General features: G+C 48.8%; 1 protein-coding gene across 1 annotated transcript; it reads left to right on the forward strand.

Annotated features, from left to right (window-relative positions):
- Positions 1–4421: 4421 nt before the first annotated feature.
- On the forward strand, positions 4422–19360 carry KLF11 (Kruppel like factor 11). Its single transcript, XM_039568482.1, has 4 exons — positions 4422–4534; positions 7053–7307; positions 13406–14399; positions 16432–19360. The coding sequence occupies exons 1-4, from the start codon at positions 4493–4495 to the stop codon at positions 16734–16736; spliced, it is 1596 nt and encodes a 531-aa protein (XP_039424416.1). The 5' UTR covers positions 4422–4492; the 3' UTR covers positions 16737–19360.
- Positions 19361–20177: the final 817 nt, after the last annotated feature.

A 20177-nucleotide genomic window follows, 5' to 3' on the forward strand; every position in this document is an offset into this window, starting at 1 on the left:
GACTCAAAGCAGTTGGGGACAGCACGTGAGGAGCGTGGTTTGTCCTCCCTTTGGGAAAGGCTGCTGTGTCGCCAGCTGTCCCTGCTGGCAGACACGTAGGCAGTCCGCCGGGGCGGACGGGGGGATTTGCTGCGCTACCCGATACCCGCAGCCACAAATGAGATGTCCCCTTGGGCAGCTGGCCACACGCAGCGTGACAGTGTGGGGGGACGGCACGTCTGCACTGCCCTTCCCTCGGACGCGCTGTCCAGCGCTGCCCTTGGCTCGCCGGGAGCGCGTCCCTGTCCCTCCGGCCCCGCGGGGACAGCGCCAGCAGCCCGCGGCCGAGCTCCGGCTGTACCCGCTCGCTCCACGGCAGAGGCAACCCCCCAAAAGGTCCCTCACACTCGATGTCAGCTGGGCACAGTCTTTGTAAAAGCCCGTGGACTTATCATCACTTTTGCATTCAGAAATTATTCCACCAAGAAATATTCCTTGTTGGTCTGCCTGCTTTCTTTTATTCTCTTTTTCTTCCCACCTCTATTCTCCATGGTTCTCTTATATTCCTTTCCCCCCACTATTTCTCAGAGATACCCTGTATATACAACTCTGCCTATAAATTCCTTCCGTATCTCTGCTATTCTCACTGAGGACAGTGCATTCACTCCTTGGGTGAATCCCTCCGGTCTTGCTCCTGCCCTTGGCCAGGGGCTGCTGCAGCCGTTTCCATCAGCTGGTGACAGACACCACCTGGCAGAGCCCCTTAGCTTCCTCCGTGGTGGGGCGTTTCTCCTCTGCAAGCCTGCTGTCGGCCCAGCAAGCGTGGTTTGGGACAATCGGGGGTTGTGGCAGCTCTGACTGCTCTGTCCTTCACAACAGAGGAGGGAGAGGGGACAGAGATGCATCCTCACACATGTCTTACCACATGCATCCTATCAGTCTTTCACTTCTTCCCATGCATCTTCTCACGTCCCCTGCATGGGAGCTCTGACTGTAATTATCTATATTTATTCCGTGCTGTCCCATTTGCTAGGCTCTGTGTGTTTGCTGCAGGAGCTGCTTCAGCCAGACCAGATGCTGCTGCCAAAATGCACTAGCTGTATAGCTGCACCCCAGACAACTGCTTTGGTCTATTTTTAACTGCTGGTAAATATTAGGAAAACCGCCTGAGCCCGTAATATTCTCCCTTCAGTCTCTTTTGAATTGTTTATGGCATAATTAGCTGCAAGAAGGGAATGGGGGAGAGCTGCCTGCATGACCTTTTGTTGTTTTCAGTCTCCAGTATTAATTATTTTCCCTCCTACTCACACAGGATGTTTGATTCTTTCTTGTCATCCCAGCCAAAAGGATAAGATAACCAGAGCAGAGCCTTCTCAAGCCTCCACTGCAGCCACTTACATCTGCTCCTTCCTACCTCGGAACAAAGGCATTGTCTATCTCAACAAGGAAAGCTTTTCTCTGAAGTGTTTGCCAGCGGTCTGAGTTAAACAGGCCTTTATAAAACCACATGGTCCTCAGAGAGCCTGGTCCAGAGAATACCGGAGCAGCAGCACTGGAAGGAGAGGCTGGTGCAGGATGGCTCTGCTGGGATGGACAGCACATTGCCACAGCCAGGCAGGGCAGGGACACCGACATAGGTAGGCTGCTCCAAGCTCTTTGGAATGGAGTACTGAGCATAGCTGGGCTTTGTTCCAGGTTACTACTTCCAAGGAGGGAAACTGCAGCCAGCGTGGATCATCCCGAGGAGCTTGCTTGTGCCATGCTCAGGAAGCTGTGCTGCTGGGTGAAACCCATGGGGAAATCAGTGGGTGTAGGCGCAAGTACAAAGAAGCAGGATAATGTTAACTGCTTTATTATTCACCTTGGTGCAGCCTTGGGAAGGGAAAGAGAAAGGGGGGAGAAGTAGGAGCCAGGAGAGAGGGAGAAGCTCTAAGGCTGCCAGGGCTGGGGGCTCAGGCTCCATGGGGTTCAGACCCCTGACATTTGATGTGAGGATGAAGGTGCTCCTTCCTCATCTAACACTGCCTCAGCTGGCAGCAGCACAAAAAGGGCAAACCAGGTGACTTTAAAATAAATCCGAGGATTTATTTTAAAAACTTTAGTTGCCATTTTTAGCTCAGCAAGGGGAACATAATCAAACACAATTTCCCTACAGCACAAGTCAGAGTACAGACCTTAACATCACTTCTTTTAACTGGTCTCGCATCCATGAGCTGTAGCGAGGACCCCTGGGGGACTTGGAACATGTAGGCAGAGTCTGTAGTGTGTGACATGGGAAAACATCCTGCTGGGAGTTAGGAGAAATGATTCCATTCTACTTCCCTGTGACTGCTTCTTCCCTGGTGAGGCTGCTATGCTGCCCCCAGATGCTGCTACTCAATTAAAAGTCTGTGCTGTCAATGACTAAGGCTGTGCGAGTAACTGCTTTGAGCAGGAACTGCATGTGTTACAACAAGCAGCAAGGAGACAAACACAAGTCGCTTCCCAGCCACAGCAGAATTGGAACACATGCGAAATAGAACAGTATTCTCCTAGTTTTACAATTCCCTAAAGGTTTTTCTTGAAATGGATCCATGCAATTGGCTCTTTACAAAGAACAGTTAGTGATTCACAGGAGAGGCACAAACCCTGTGTCCCCACTGTGCCACCTCAACTGTGCTTTTTAGGCACCTATGGCATTTTCACAAATTGTTTTTCATTCTCTGTCACACAACTGATTCCCTTTTGCGAACAGAACTCTTTAACGTTAGAACTCAATTTGCAGTTTGAATTACTAGCATTTTCCTCACCATCATACAGCAGAGGCCAGGGCTGCAGCACGGCAGGTCCCATGCAAACACAGGGAGAAAGCTGCTGGTAACCTACGTACGGCACAAAGCGCTGGCCAGGGAGATCCTTTTAATTTGTTGTTTGATGGGCTGGGAAGTGGTAGTGCTGGGAAAGCTGAAGGACATGAAATGTGCAGTAATGGAGACCAGTGCGGTGAAGCTTTAGAAACTACATGGGCAGCAGGGAAGGACGGGGATTTGGGAGAGCTGTAATGGAAAAAATAAACCCCAGTGGCCAAATGAAGCTGACAGCAGAAGGAGCCGAGAGATTCAAGATGATTCTCTGTGTGGACACTTGAGGATGTCACATCTTGAAAAACCAGGGAAGGAACAAATAGAGATAATTCAGCAGGATAAAATGCTTTTTGCTGTCCATATTCTGTGTCAGGGAGGCACAAGGGAGGGGGCAGGGGCGGGTTGGGATAGTGCTGGCAAGGCCAGCAGCCGTCAGAGGCCTGCAGGACCCACGTCTGTCCTGTCCCAGGGGACACAGCTCTGACCCTGACCCTCCCTGGGGACCCAGGTCTTTCCTGTCCCGTCCCAGGCTTTGGGATGCAGAGCTGCCCAGCTGGGGTCAGTGCTGCCACTGCCAGCACAGCCACAAATCCTGCTGGAAATCACAGGGCCAATATGCTTCAGCTGCCATTGGAAAATGAAAACAAGGGCTGGGGACAGGAAAAACCGAAGAACACACATTTTTTAACAGAATATATGTTGTGCCTTGAATGCTTTTAAGAGGCACATGCTGGGCTGGCCCAGGGGAGGCCTTCCAACACCAATGGATACAATGATCAATCACACTGACCCTTCATGGGTTTTGGGAGGGGGTTTAGGGTTATTTTTAATCCCAAATCCTCCGTCCGGCAAAGCAGTGCCGTGGACGGGAAGGCACCTGACCCCCTCCCTACCGCATGTGGCACGCAGGACCTCTACGGGGAAAGTGGCGTCGAATGCCGGGAATCTGCAGGAACACAGGCGCTTCCCCGGAACGGGAATGCCGGCGGCGGGTGTCGGGAGCCCGCGGGCACAGGGACGCTCCCCGGAACGGGAATGCCGGCGGCGGGTGTCGGGAGCCCGCGGGCACAGGGACGCTCCCCGGAACGGGAATGCCGGCGGCGGGTGTCGGGGGCACAGGCATGCTCCCCGGAACGGGAATGCCGGCGGCGGGTGTCGGGGGCACAGGGACGCTCCCCGGAACGGGAGCGCTTGGGCGGGAGCGCTCGTGCCGCGCCGCACGCACCGCGGGGGGAGGGGAAAGGCGGCGGCCCCGCCCCCCCGCGCGCGGGCATTCCCGGCCGCCGCCCCGCCCCCGACCTTTCCCCCAGTTTCCAGCGCGCGCTCCCCCGCCCCTGCCGCCCCGCCCCCTCCCCGCCTTCCCGCCGGCCGTGCCCACGCGCCGCCCTTCCCGCCGGCACGCCGCGATCACGCCGCCCGCCCGCGCTCATTGGCCGAGCGCGGGCCGCGGCGGGCGCTGATTGGCCGGGGCCTCCCCCCCCCCCCGCGCTGCTTGGCGCAGGCTGCGCTCCGAGCGCTCCCCCAGCGCGCGGCCGCGCCGCGCCCGGCGGGCGGGGCAGGAGGAGGCGGCGCCGCCGGGTGCCGCCGCTGCCGCCGCTGCGTGCGCGCTGCTGCCGCCGCTGCCGCTCCCCGGGCGCACCGCTGCCATCGCCGCCCGCCCGAGCCGCGCCATGCACGGCTCGCCCTGCTCGGACATGGGAGATGCGCCCGCGGTGAGCACCGGCCGGGCGGACGGAGGGAGAGAAGGGAAGAGCGGGTGGCGGGGGTAGTACTGTACCCAGTACAGCCCGGGCACGTGCTCGGTGCCGGGCAGAGTGCGGGGACCGTCGCCACCTCAGTAGGATCCGCTACTCGCCCTGCGGGGAGCGGCTTGGTCGGTCAGCGGGGACGGGGTGGCTGTGCCAGGGCAGAGCCCTCAGCAGCGGGTGTTGCTCCGGTCACCTGCCGGGAATGGGGGTCGCCCTCCCGAAGCGACCGTGTGGGGGCGGCGGCAGGGTGGGAGGTGCCCTCCGCCTCCTCCTCCTCTTTCCCTTCGCGCCATCCTCCCCTCGGCGGCACCGCCCGGCCGGGGGCAGCGGCTGTGGGGAGGGGAGCGGGCGGGGGCGAACGCGGCTCTTGCGGGCGGGCGGGCGGAGGCGCTGCCGTGCGGGGTGACCCGCGCTGCCCGCACGGCACTGCCCGCCCGTTCCCGTTGCACCCTCACTACCCGCACGTCCTTGCTCGCTGCTCCCAATTGCCCGGGAGCGACCCGCCCTGCCCGCATCTCCCTGCCCGCCCGCCATGCTCCCTGCCCGTGCCCCATCCTTCCCGCCAGCGACCCGCCCTGCCCGTCCCCATCCTGCCCGTCCCCATCCTGCCCACAGCCCGTGCTACCCTCGCCTCCTGCCCGTCCCCATCCTGCCCACAGCCCGTGCTACCCTCGCCTCCTGCCCGTCCCCATCCTGCCCACAGCCCGTGCTACCCGCGCCTCCTGCCCGTCCCCATCCTGCCTGCAGCCCGCGCACGTAGTTCCCGGCGGGGTGATGTGAGGACAGGCGCCCGGCGCGGCTGGCCATTTCCCTGGCAGCAGCCGGGGAGCCCGGGCTGCAGCGCTCGTCTGCAGAAAGAGCTTTTTTTGTGAGGATTTTTTTTGGATTTCGGGGTTTTTTTGAGGAAGCGAGGCACTTTTTTTTTTTTTTCCACATTTCTTTACGGAAAGCTACTCGTCTGAAACATAAGGTTGGAAAAAATAAACCCGCTGTTTGCAGGCGCACTTAGAGGAACACTGGCAGACTCAGCTCAGTGCAGAGCGTCGCCTGGCGTGGCCCCGGTGTGACAGGCGGTTGGGGTCCAGGCTTGCAGGCACACATCGTGTTTTCCTCTAATTTTTCAATGGAAAATTATCGGTTTTTCAATGGGAATTCTTAGAAGTCTCTCTCCAAGCTGTTAATCACTTTTACCTCTTCCAAACCCCTGAATCTTGATATCTCCTGGTACCTCGTGTTTTAGGTGAAAGTCCTCTATGAGTATGGTACCAACATTTTTGATCCATTATATTTAGCATGTTTGCTTCCACATCCCTAGAGTGTAGACAGTGTCACACAGCTTTACATCTTTGTGACACTGAATAAGGATTGAATAAGGATCATCCTACATTACTTAACTCAGTAACAAAACTCATTGACTTAAGTGCTGTCACCCATTGAGAAGAATTCCTTCTAGGGCTTGAGGCCATGCTAATGGTGTGGTGTTGCCTTTTGAGTTAAAACCTTTTTCCTGCAGTATATAAACACTCTGTGTAACAGCAGTAGGCTCAAGAGGCTTGGTCCATGCTTCTGAATCCCAGCCTTCAAGTTAGTTGGTGTGTCTAAAGACTGGAAGAGTTTGGATGCCTAGTTTGAGACTGAGCTGGCGTGTGAGTAATAAACCACGAGTGCAGCATAGCTTTTGGAGCCACTGCCAAGCACTGTGAGAGCTTTATGAAGTTTGGATATCCTTTTGTAGAGAAGTCAAGTGTTTTGCATGCATACACATGCACGCACAAATACTCTGTGATGCTTGCAACTGGAAACAAATCAGTGTGATTACATTTGTCTTCATGTTACTCAGAGTGCATTTAAGATACCTAGCACCTCTGTAGTATCAGACCTTTCTAAAGTACAATACAAATAGTTGCCACTGCACTTTGAAGACTATTTTCCTTCCATCCTTTCCCCATCCTGGCTTCCCTATTAAAAATAAGATTAAAGTTCTTTTGTGATGTGCAGTACTCCAAGTCAATGATCATACTTTAAAGCATCTTACTGACAGCTGAAATTTATTTTATAAATGTTTCCAGAATGAGATTAGTGCCAAATAGCAGTTGTCTTCTAAAGGATTCAGGAAACAGCCTTGTTTAAACAGGGTTGGAAGTCAGCATTTTCCTCTTTTTTGCTTGTGTGCAAGCATGGGATGTGTTTATTCAGAGCAGTGTAATCCAGGAAAGTAAGCTTGGAAATGTGAGCCACACACAGATACCTGTTCTTTTCCTGGAAAATCACACATCTTCCTTTTTTTAATTTTTTTTTTTAAGAGAAGGGATTGTGGAGACAAGCTGCAGGGGGGAGAGTGAGAGTTGAGCCAGTTGGTAAAAGGCTTGCCATGGGCATGGGATCTGTTTCAGATGACCTTCATTGTGAGCAGACAGTGTGTGGGTGGTGTGGGCTTTGTATTCTGACTTGTCCTAATAGCCAGTAATGTGATTACACTCAGGTTGACATTGTGGACATCTATGAGTCTATCCGTGAACGGCAGCGTCATGACAGTGAGAGGTCTACCTGCAGCACCTTGGAGCAGAACGACATTGAAGCCGTTGAAGCCCTTGTTTGTATGAGCTCCTGGGGTCAAAGATCACAGAAAGGTGACATATTAAAGATAAGGCCCCTCACGCCCTTCTCAGATTCTGGGGATTTCACAATGCACGCCGAGGCTACGGCTGAATTACCAAAGGACTATCTATCGACACTGGTAAGAAAAACATGAACACAAAATAAATATGCCCAACACCTGAATGCCACATCCGTGCAATGCTTTGACTTGGCTGGAAAAGATAGACTTGCTCAGGTGTCCCTTTGTGTGTGTGCACAGAGTAGTGAGGTGAACATGTTGAGTTTAGGGTTTTTTTTCTGTCTCTGGTTTAGCAAATATAGGGGGTTTTGTTAAATTTAGGTGTGAAAGCCTTTGCTGACAGGTTATTTGATTTGACAGGGATGTCAAGATGGCTGTTGTAGGTTTCTTGGAGCACTTTGAGTAAGAATGGCAGAGTGAGCCTTGGTGATTTGGCATCAACATATCTGCAAACACTGTATAAAAAAAGGCCCTTGACGACATTATGCTTCACTGGTCATTATAAGAGAAAGTACACATTACCATTATGAAATAGGGAATTTAATTAGTTTCTGTACTATGTGTTTGTACATGTAGTCAGTTATTTCTCCAGACATTGGTCTATTCCAGCTGACTAATGTTGGTTGAATCCACTTTTTTTTTTTCTTTTGTTTCAATTTATATTGCAACAAAAGTAGGTATTAAAAAATGGCTTGCTGTCATTAAGGTTTTAGATGGTTAAGGCCCATTTCAACCAGTAGGCTTCTAGTATGCCGCTGCCAGGAAAAAGGGCAATAATAGAGGAAAGAGGCTGAGATAAGAGCAGCCTGACAAGGAGCTGCCATAGTATCTCCTGCTGCTCAGTGTTGACATTGTCTCTTGAGCAGCACAGGAGATACCTTTCAGTGGTAAAGGAGGAAGGAGAAGTGATGCAGGAAGACAGCATAGAGAGAAGTGGATGAATAAGGAGGGAGAGAGCAGTTTAATTTGTCTTTATCTTAGAAGTAGCCATGAGATGATGAGGGAAAAGATCTAGGGCTTGCTGGGAGCTTGAAATAGAAAGGTACAGTATTGCTATCTATTGCTGGTCTGTTTATTCTGCTCATAGCCTCTTACAGCTGTGCCCATTCTGAGGGGGAAGGAATGAAAAAGACTGTAGTGCAGTGATTGCAGTGTTTTAGGCAGGTTTACAACTGCCTCATTGCCTTCCTTTTATTAATATGCTTTTGAGCATCTTCAGAATGGCCATGAAATGAGGCAATGTAGTGTCCTGGTTTTGGCTGGGATAGAGTTAATTCTCTTCCTAGTAGCTGGCACAATGCTGTGTTTGTGATTTAGGATGAGAATCATGCTGGTAACACAGTGATGTTCTAGTTGTTGCTGAGCAGTGCTTACCCCAGGTCAAGGACTTTTCAGATTCCCATGCGCTGCCAGTGAGGAAGTGCACAAGAAGCTGGGAGGTAGCACGGCCAGGGCAGGTGATCTGAACTGCCTAGAGGGATATTCCATACCATAGAGTGTCATGCCCAGCATAAAAACTGGGATGACCAGTGCTGTTGGGAAGGACCTGGACATTGGTTAGTGGGTGGTGAGCAACTGTGCTGTGCACCACTTGTTTCTCTTGGGTTTTATTCTTCTCTCTTTATCTCCCTGTAATAATAATTACAATTGTTGTTAATATATTTTACTTTATTTCCGTTATTAACTTGTTCTTATGTCAACACATGAGTTTTTTCTTTCTGATTCTCCTCCATGACAGATCTGACCAGAATGTTTTGAAACAAATTTGTTACCAGGATTCATTTTATTAGTTTAATAGTTGTTGATCACAGTGTTGAATTATTTGGTATCAGTTGTGTTATGTAACAGTTTACTTGCTGTGTATGTTTCCTCTTGTGTTGTGGTGTCATCTCTGGGGGCTGGGCTAAGGTTATCATTTTATTGCACTTCGTAACACTGGATTATGATAGCACAGAACTGCTGGCCTTGAAACTAATCTGGTTTTCATACTCTCAGCCCCTCTCTCATCACCTCTGTACTTGGGGAACCATCTATTAGAAACTGCTAATAATGGCATCTTTTACCTTTTTGCCTCAGAAAGCCAACCTGCGCAGAAGACACACACAGTCTTCCCCTTCTCCTCCAGGCATGGGAATTTTGAAAATTTTGAATATCCTTAGGATGTTGAAACCAGCATGGTCTGTGAATGACAAGGAACTGTGAACATGGTTCAGGTCTTGTTTAGGGTTAAGCAACTGTTTGTGGCTGCTCAGACTGTGGCATCATGCACTGTGACTACTCAGACCCCAGCAAGGGATGATGCAGCTGAGCCAGAGGATGAGCTTGTGCCCTTATCAGTTGTCCTTGTACACAAGAAGAAATGGACATGAAAGTCAGCTCATTTAGTAAAGGGGGATGAAGCAGGGCCATCACAAAAACTGGAGGAAGAGGCAAACAAAAGGTTCTGGATCCCTATCCCTGAGGGAGCTGTGGGATACGTGAAAAGGTTTCAGCTGCCATCCAGTTGTGCGCATTATCACCTGGCTGCTCCAATGGGGCTAGTAGTCTGGAATTAGGAGATAGGGAAGCCAAGCAGTTGGGATGACTTCCTAGGGAAGAGAGCATTGACAAGGTGATTGGAAAAATGACACAAGTCTTCAGCCTCTGGAGGCAATTCTGTCAAGTGCGAAGGAAAGGTATCCCTTCAGGAAAGAGATTATGTCACCCAGGCAGGTGGGCCACTGTGGGGAGAGATAACTGGTACCTGAGGGAATTAGCTGTACCAGAGGGGATTTCTTATGACATGAGCAAGGCACAGTCACCCACAGATCCAGATGAAGTCAGTGTGCACAACCCATGACTGAAATTTGAACCATTTGCCATGGACTGATCCAGTTCCGAAACACCTGCAATATATTGGTGATACCAATACAGCGCCAGAAGTTTTTGAGAAAGGGAAGACAGTAGTCCAAATCCCTCTGAGAGCTGCCATAAAACAAAGTAAGGTCCAGGAACCTGCACAGGAGATCCAGTTTTTAAGAAAAAAATAGCAAGGTGGATGTCATCAGATCCCAATGGATTTGATTAGCAAAATAACAGCTACGTTTCTAGCAACTAGTAAGAAAAACACAACCTTTGGTAGGCATTGTGGGTTTTTGGAGAATGCACATTCCGAATTACAGTCTGATTGTCAGCCCTCTCTGTCAAGTGACCCAGAAGAAGAATGATTTCAAATGGGGCCCTGAACAACAACAAGCCTTTGAACAAATTAAACAGGAGATAATTCATGCAGAAAATTAACTCTGTCCCAGCCCTTTGGCCAGTCCAGGCAGGACAAGATACAAAAAATGTGCTCTACATTGCAGCCAAGGAGAATGGTCCTACCTGGAACCTCTGGCAGAAGGCACCATGCGAGAATTGGGTCAACCTCTAGGATTTTGGAGTCAGGAGTACAGAGGATCTGAAGCCTGCTGTACTCCAACTGTAAAAGAGATACTGGCAGCTTGCGAAGAGGTTTCAGCTGCTTTGGGAGTGATTGGTACTGAAGCACAGCTCCCCCTCGCTTCCTGACTGCCGGCGCTGGGCTGGGTGTGCAAAGGATGGGCCTTGCACATCATGTAGCTGATGCTGTGTGGAGTCAGTGCGTCTTGCTGGCTACACTGGGAGCTCAAATTGGAAACCCCAGTCATCGTGATTACTTCGAAGACTCCTGAGACTGGCCAGAGAGCAGAGATTCCAGGATGCCACCTGAGGAGGAGGTGACATGAGCTGAAGAGACTCTATTGTGTAATAAGATATCAAAAAATCAGAAACAATATGCCTTGTTTGATGACTCCTGCTGTATTGTAGGGAAGCACTGGAGATGCAAAGTTTCTGTATGGAGTATCCTACAAAAAATTACAGAAACTGCTCAAGGAGAAGGTGAATCGAGTCAGTTTGCAGAGGTGAAAACTGGCTTTAGACACTGCTGAACAAGAAAAACAGCCAGTGCTTTATCTCTGTACTGATTCACGGGTGGTGGCAAATGCCCTGTGATGGTGGTTGCAGTGATGGAAGCAGAGCAGAGGTAAACCCATCTGGGCTGCGGCCTTGTGGCAAGATACTGCTGCCTGGGTGGAGACCCTGGCTGGGAAGGTACATCACGTAGATGCTCATGTACCCAAGAGCTGGGCCACTGAGGAACATCAGAACAACCAACAGGTGGATCAGGCTGCTAAAATTGAAATGGCTCAGGTGGATCTGGATTGGCAACACAAGAGTGAATTACTTATTTCCTGGTGAGCTCATGGCATCGGAGGCCATCAAGGAAGAAATGCAACATGTAGATGGGATGATGATCGAGGGGTGCACTTGACCATGGACACTATTGTAGGGCTATCCATAACTGTGAAACATACATTTCAGTTACTCAAGCTGAGCAGTTTAAAGTCTCTTTGGTGGGGAGGACAATTGCTGAAATAATATATGGGGAGACCTGGCAGATGGACTCTATCACACTCCCACAAACCCACTAAGGCAAGCACCGTGTGCTTATGATGGTGGTAGCAACCACTGGATAAGTGGAAACCTATCCCACGCCCCATGCCACCACCTGGAGCACTGTCCTGGGCCTTGGAAAGCAAGTCTTACGGCAACATGGCACCCCAGAAAGAATTAAGCCAGACAAGGGGACTCATTTCCAAAACAACCTCATAGACACCTGGATTGAAGAGCATGGCATTGAGTGGGTTTATCACATCCCTATCATGCACCAGTCTCCAGGAAAATGGAATCATGGAATAGACTGTTACTGAGAGCAGTGGGTGGTGGGACCGTCAAACAATGGGATACACGTTTAGCAAAGGCCACCTGGGCAGTCAGCACTAGAGGATCTGCCAGCTGGGCCAGCTGTGCCCAAGCAAAACTTTTACATACTGTGGAAGGGGGATAAAGTCCCTGTAGTGCACAGAAAAAAGATTCTGGGGAAAACAATCTGGGTTATTCCTGTGTCAGGCAGTGACAAACCCATCCATGGATTGCTTTTGCCCAAGGACCTGGGTGCACTTGGTGGGTAATGTGGGAGGATAGGGAAGTCCACAGTTTGCTTCCAAGGGATGTGGATTGTATGAGAATAGCCAGTGATGTGGATTGTATGATGTTAGTTGCCATATAACACTCATGTCACCACTGCTGAGGTGGCTACGTGCAACATCGAGAGTATTACGGTAGGAATCACCCAGATTAAGGAAGACCAGGCTTCGATGAAACTGGACAAACACAGCAATGGAATGAGAGCTGACTTCAGCAGGCAGCAATCCTGCCTAACACACTATTTTTCCTGTCCTAAAGGGACTGCTATGAGATGGAGCCCAAAGTGATGCATAAATGAACTCAACAGATGTTTCAGTGGGATGGCCCACAGACTAAGGGAATGATACCTGTATCAAAAGACAGAAAAAGTGATGGTGGTTAATTGGGATGTATTGAAAAGCGTGGGCATGGTATAAATGGCATAGAATATGGGGTGGGTATTGTCCTGTTTTCAGCTGGGATAGAGTTAATTTTCATCCTAGTAGCTGGTACAGTGCTGTATTTGGGATTTAAGATGAGAATAGTGCCACATATTGATAACACACTGATGTTTTAGGGTAAGCACTGCTCAGTAACAATTAAGTCAAGGACTTCTCAGTGTTTCCAGCTCTGCCAGTGAGGAGGAGAAGCTGTGAGAGAGCATGGGTAGGACACTGCTGACCAAACTGGTCAAAGGGATATTGCGTACCATAGAGCATCATATTCAAGTGTATAAACTGGAGGGAGTTGGCCAGAAGGGGCCGATCACCACTTGGGGCCAGGCCAGGTGTGTGGTGAACAGTTGTACTGCATATCATTTGTTTCTCTTGGGCTTTATTTCTCTCTCTCTCTTTTTGTTATCTCCCTTTTTATTGCAATTAGTATTTTTATTATTGCATTTTCCTGTATTTGAATTATTAACTTGTTCTTATCTCAACCCATAGGTTTTACCTTTTTCTGATTCTCCTTCCCATCCATCTGGGGGTGGAGGATGAGTGAGTGAGTGGCTTCATGGGACTTGGTTGCCATCTGGGATTAAACCACTGCAGTATACTTTAACCACTTTGTCCTAAGAGGCATATTCTGAGATGCTGGGGGAGGGGTTGTAATTTTACTTTTCAGAGTAAAGATAGGGGAAAACTGTGCTATGGAATTACACTGATCCATGCTGGTGTGGGGTTTTTTTGCAGTGCATGACTCCTCCGCACAGCCCTGACTTCGTGGAGATGTCGGCAGCTACGCTCCTCTCCTCACAAGTCACTTACTCCAAACCAAGGACTGTCATGGCAAACACAGCTGCCTGCTCAGTCACATCAGCGACCGGTGCCTCTCCCATAACCAAGCCATCTGTTCTCAGTGTGGGGCAACAGTGCAGTCAGAAGCCAGTGATCTCTGAATCCTGCGCACCTCAGCCTTGCAGGGCCATGGCAACAAGTGTCATACGTCACACAGGTGATAGTTCTGCTTACCATCACATTCCTGCTGCGCAAGAGAAAACAAAGGTAACTTCAGGCTACAGCACTTCCAGAGATTGGTATGGAGTGGATGACCGAAAACATTCCAGACTGCCACAGGACATGTGTGCTGCGGATGATTTAATCAACAAAACCTCTCCAGTACATCAGCCTTATGCACATGACTCCAGTGATATTGTGACCAATAAAGGGCAACTACCACTCCGGCCTGTTTCGCCGCAAACCCACTTACCAAAGAATTGTGAGAGTGACTTGCAAAAAAGAGCTACCCCAGTGACACCTGCCCCTGTCTCAAGCCCCCAGGTTCTCTGTCAGATGATCCCTTTAAATGGACAAAGCAGCATGATCAATGCGTATGTCAAGCCTTCAACTCCAGCACTCTCAACTCCCATGAAGCCTATTTTACCGCAGACAGCCCCGCTCTCCCAGCCTGTACTCATGGGACCTTCTGTGCCTCAGGGGACTGTGATGTTGGTTCTTCCGCAGCCCGCTGTCACGCAGACACCGCAGTGCCCGCAGACCGTGGTGACTGTTGGCAGCACCAAGTTACTGCCCCTCGCTCCTGCTCCCATGTTCATCGCTTCTGGCCAGACCTGCGCCCCCCAGCTGGACTTCTCCAGGCGGAGGAATTACGTTTGTGACTTCCCTGGGTGCAAGAAAACCTATTTCAAAAGTTCCCACCTCAAAGCGCACCTTCGCACCCACACTGGTGCGTACGAGAGGGCTCTGGCACTGCTTGTGTTGGGATGCTGAAATGCACGTTTTTTGCGGGAGGGGGGTGGGAAAGGGAAGAAGCAGGTGGCAGGGAAGCTTCTGCTCGTATCAGGGATGGAAGGAATGTTCATTCTCTGTGGACAAGCAAAACAAGACATACTTTGTTCTCAGACCTCAGCTGACCTTGTAGTGTTAGCTGAATTTCACAGGCTTTAGCTGGAGTGAAGCTTTGCTGTCTGTGTGCGTGTGTTTAGATGTAAGTGGAATCCTGCCATCTGGACTAGATTGAAATGAATTCTGCAAGTCCCTTGTTTTGGGACATGGAAAGGTCTGGTGTAAGCAAAGCATAGTACAGGTAGTTGGTTTTAATTGTTACATGAGTAAAAGAAAAGGGAAACTCAGAAGCTGCCTTTTTTTGTTGTTGTTGTTTTTTGGTTTTGTGTGGGTTTGGTTGGTTGGTTTTTTTGGTTTGTTTTTTTTTTTTTTTTTTTGTTCCCCCAGAGTTTTGTTTAGGCTAAATGGGAATGCACTGAGATTTTGGGCTGCTGTGTTAGGAAGTATAGCTGCCACAGGAATGTAACTGTTTATTCAGTTGCAGAAGGGAATTTTAGAGGTAAATGGAAATTAATTGTTATTAATATGAACTGATTTGCTCCATAAAATTTGGTCAGTGTGGAAACAGGATACATGTGTTTTACTTACACTTTTCCTGGTTCCATGATCTTGTTAAATTAAAACTAACTTTGACTTCTCAGGGATTATTTTTGGTGTTGAAGGATAGGCATAGTGGGAGATTGGTACAGGATAGTTCTGTCTATTTTTGGTTTTCCTTGACTTTTTTCCCCTACCTGCTGTGATCAGTCACTGGTTTATTGGATGTCAGCTTGTGTGATGGGATTTGCATTAGTTTGCCAGCTTGTCTTTGCAGTTCCTTTGGGGAAAGAGCTTAACCTCTACATGAAGCTGATAATTCTTGTAAACCATAGTTCGGAAGTAGAATGATGCTTCTGTTTCTGGCTTGAGAGGCTGCTGAATTAAACCTGGTGCTCCGGGATAAACAGACTATCAGCAAGTGCCTCGCTTTGTGCACATATGGGTGCTGATCCATAGGGAGCCTGTGTGTGTCCCTGTATCATCATTAAGACATCAATGGGAGGTGAAACACACTGACCCCTCGCTAGCCAGTTCACATTACAGGACCCAGGAGGAAGAGTAGTTCAGCTTTCTTATTCTACCTTTCCCCTGCATGCTGACTAGCTAGGTGAGAGCACATCCAGCAGACACAGACTTTTCTCTCAACACCTGAAATATGAACACTCCTATGGGGCTTCCTTTCTGCAGGCCCCTTGTCTTCCGCTCCAAAGTGTCCCCATAAATTTGGGCCATGTGGTAGATGCTTATCTGGAGCTCTGTAGGAGTTGCAGGCAGTAGTTGCAGTTGTGGTTGTTCAGGACAGGTGGGATGTTCAGCAGTGGCCCAGGATGAGCAGCAGCTGATGTGGGCAGCCTTGCTGACTGCTGCCATCACTGGTCTGTGGTCCTGAGCTGGCAGGACAGGCTGTGCCTCAGGAGTGCTTGCTGGGGTGTGTTTGCGTGCGGGACTGGATGACTGGAGCAGCAGGACCCTGAGGCTCCATTCCAGGCTTCCTGTTTGCCTGCAGTATTTGTGGATGACATGCTGCAGCCATAGAGATGTGGAGACACAGGGATGGGGGAAGGGGCTTGCTTCTAGTTTAGTCAGTGGATAAGGCATCTTTATGAAGGATCTGTATCTTTAAACTGGGATTTTGGACAACTGAAAAACCAGACTTGATTAAAGAACACTTAAAGAGATACAAGGGAGTAAGTAGAAATGGTACCTATTATTTTTCTCTGGAACAGAAATTGAGCTTAAGCTTGTGTTGACTGCACACATGAGCAGTTCTGTGAAACTTGTTGGTTTTTTCAAGGCAGGTTTTAAGTTAGTTCTTTGATAAAACTGCAGCACAGCTTCTCAAAAGTAACACAGGCTTCCTTTATGTCCTGCAGGAGAAAAACCTTTCAGCTGCAACTGGGATGGCTGTGACAAGAAGTTTGCCCGCTCGGATGAACTGTCACGGCACCGCAGAACGCACACGGGGGAGAAGAAGTTCGCCTGTCCTGTGTGCGAGCGCCGCTTCATGCGCAGCGACCACCTGACGAAGCACACCCGCCGCCACATGACCACCAAGAAAACCCCCAGCTGGCAGACAGAGGTTGGCAAACTCAGCAGAATTGCCACAGCAGAGAAACCCAAGAGCAGCAGCGCTCTGAGTATGCTCATCCCCGTGCCATCACCTGTCTGCCAGGGCTAGAGTGAAGAAGCACCTTCTCTGCAAACTTTGTGAAGATCAGGAAGAGCTCCAATGGCAACAACAGAACGGGCAATGGTTTTTGTTTTCCCCATGTTTGTGCATACTTTAGTTTCCTGCAGTTTAGGTCCTCTGTTGATAGTGCTATGTGAGAAATCTGTCATATTTCCTCATCCCTTCCCTGTTTGTTTTTTTCAGTACTTGGGCAATTGCAATCACCAGCACTTCAGGAAAGTAGAACTCTTTGGAAATTATTTTGGCAATAGGTTAAAAAAAGTTACTTGTAATGCTTGCTGTTAATATTTTGATGGACAGTAAAACAGGGTGGTTTTTAATTTTTATACTACTATTTTCTATACCAAATATATTTTCTATTTGTTCATTTTGGTCTTGTTATGCAGGCAAATTACCTGCATTAGTAGGGCTGTGCTGGATGAGACCCAGAGTTTTGAAAACTCCTTTTCAGTAAACCTAAACAATTGCATTCAGACTGTTTTGTAAACACTTAGTATTTGGTAACTCCTACTGGTTGGTGTTTTCATACTTGCAGCTCCTGATCCTGCAATAGGCTAGTGACATTGCACCCTCTTATGCAGGTGACTTTGGATATCAAAATGCATCAGTCATTTTTAAAACAAACCAAACCAGAACGACTTAATTTGAGAATACAAGTGTTGAAATCCTCAACATTTTATGAATTCATACCCTTTGCAAGTAGAAGCCAATGTGGCTTTTGGTAGAAGCACTCCTGAGTCCACACTCCACTGGAGCAAAGTTTGGAGGAGCCAGACTGCTCTGATGGAGGTAGAAGCACAAACACTGTTCAGAAATTTTGACACTAAAAGTTATGCTTTATTTCTGGTCCTATAAACCAACATATCAAAGTAAACTGAAAAATGCAAAAATGGCAAGATAGCCCATGAAAAATTAGTGGGTCTCTATATTTTTCTGAGTAGAGGAGAAATAGAAAATTAAAGGGTTTTTTTGTATTGTGGATGCTTGTGCACCTTATATGAAATTGTTCAAGGCTTTCTTTTACCTGTATCAAAGCACCAGAGGAAGTACTAATTGTGTCCTGAGTTAAGAAATAGCCACCATGTCAATTTGATGATGCTCTTCATGTGGCCTTATACTTCTCCATAGTACTTTGTATAAAATCACCCTTTTCTATTAAACAATACGCTCTCCCTGTTGAATGGATTTTCTTTTACACAAAGTGTAATGCTAGTTGAGAAGTGGAAGCAGTGGCTGCAGGAGTGCTGTGTTGTACTGGCATGGTATGAGTAACAAAATGCCCGTAGCACAATTGGACTGCTCCGTTCCCCTGGTGCGGAAGGAGTGCGTATGTCCTGTAGCAGAGCTGACAGGAGAGCAAAGCACCAGGTGTTTTGCTGAGAGGCAGCTCCCCACTGAATTAAATATTTCTGGAGTGCTTACTTTCTGGACTCTTCTGCCTTCAGCCACTCCTGCACTGAGGCTTAATTGAGCACTGAGGAGGATTGTTTTTCCTGTATGCGTCAAATGTGGATACCTAGGAATGCGCTGTCTCTTTTACTGCTTTGTTCTGAAATCCTGGTCTTGCTTCCCAGTGTGGGCACAGCATGGATCTCATCTGTGTAAGTGCTGACTTGCCGATCTCAGCTGGCACTCGCCTGGAATCGGCAGGGACCTGTTTCAGTTAAAGCTACTCATTATTTTTTACACTAAAGTCTGTAGTTATAATTAACAGTAGTAAGTTTTCAAACTGCACTAAATTGGAGTATTGTGCTAAGTGTACTGAAGTTTTTGTGCCTGACCTTTCAAAGGCCCACACCCTGTTCACTGACACGTGCTGTAATTCCACTGACCCCAGCGTACGTGCCAGTGAGTGTGTGTGTGGAGCTTGCTTTGGACTCTCCAAAGGGCTCAGCTGGAACCTCTTTTCCTGGTGAAGTGGATCCGTGTGGTGTTGCTGTTCTCTGTTGCTACCCAGTTTTCCGAGTTTCTGTGGTGAACAAAGAGATGTTGCTGCTCTTACTTTTTTGTTTGGTTTTTTTCTCAGAAATACCTTAGAACAAGAAGTCTGGCTTTTGGATGCTGTTTTTGCATGCTTTTAACCAGGGGAAGCATGTCCTGTCTCAGTTCAGTAGCCAGTTTAGTACATTTTTTTACAGACTAACCATTTATGGTGCTCACCTGAGAAAACAGTTTGGAAACTCATGTCATAATTATATAAATTGTCATGTTTGTTGCATCACGGGGGGGGAAACAGTGGACTGGAGAATACAGACTTTTAAAAAGTGTGTCATGTATGTGTGTCATGATGTGGAAAAGCAACTGCTCCCTCCTTGTTTGGGTGTACCTGGCCTGCAATTCCTGGCAGCCCATTCTGGGATGTGTGGATTGTTCTCTTGTGGATGTGCATGAATAGCTGTGCCGTGGTGTGGCTGTGTCTGCTCTGTCTGTTCCTTCCTGCTGTGTAAGGGTTATTTATGGATTAAGCATGACTGGCATAGCTGCTGTCTTTGCACTTTACTGCCTGAACTCTATCGTTCAGTCTTTTTATTTTGAGCCTATATTTTAAGGAAATGGAACTGCATTTTTGTACGTGTTTTTAACTTTTATTAAATAAAATGTATGTAACGTGACTGGTTTTAAGTCATAAAAAAATCATGAATTTTCAGGTTTCATAGGCGTCCACTCCAGAACTATGTGAATCTTCAGTATTAGGTTGTATGTCTAGGCCAGTGGAAGACTTTGGAGCTTGCTAGTTCACTTATCTGTAAAGGCAGGATTTTTTGGATCCTGTTGGGTGACCAGTGCTCGCTCAATTATGACTTTACACCACTCGTCTCGTGTATTTGGTAGAAGGTGCACACCCCCACCAGGGCTTGAGGCGTCTCTGTGCTCTCTGGGAACAAGAGTTCCCAGCTCCACACCGCTTCCAGCCCAGCCTCCAGCAGCTGTCAGCAGAAGGGATGTGCTGGGTGCTGCTCTGGTGGTGTTGCAAGCTGTGCATGGAGTGAATGCTGGAAATAAGGCAGAGATGAGAATTTAACTCAAAAGATGGCTGTGCTAGCCCCAGCTCTTCCTGCTCTGGTGGGGAAGTGGCTCTGGCAGGCTGGGTGTTGCCTCCCAGTCTCAGCTGGGAAGGAGGTGTCCAGAGATGGGACAGCAGCAGCAAATACCTACATTTTTCTGCTGTTTCCCTCTGACCAGTTCCTGAGCTGCAGAAAGTATTTCAGCAGGAAGGGAGAAGGTGTAATGATTCCAGCTTTTTGTCACAGCCTTTCACTGCAAGGTGGCTCAGTCTCTGCAGGCAGAGCCCTCAGAGCTACCTGGGAGCAGTGACTCAAGGTTTTGTCCACAGAAGAGCACATTGTTCTTGCAAGTGTGAGGAAGGTGGAAAGAGAAGATCTCATGGATGGTTCTGCTTACTCGTCAGGAGAACAACTGGAAGGGAAA

The sequence above is a fragment of the Corvus cornix genome, chromosome 3 (genome assembly GCF_000738735.6).
Source record: "Corvus cornix cornix isolate S_Up_H32 chromosome 3, ASM73873v5, whole genome shotgun sequence".
Classification (NCBI taxonomy): domain Eukaryota; kingdom Metazoa; phylum Chordata; class Aves; order Passeriformes; family Corvidae; genus Corvus; species Corvus cornix.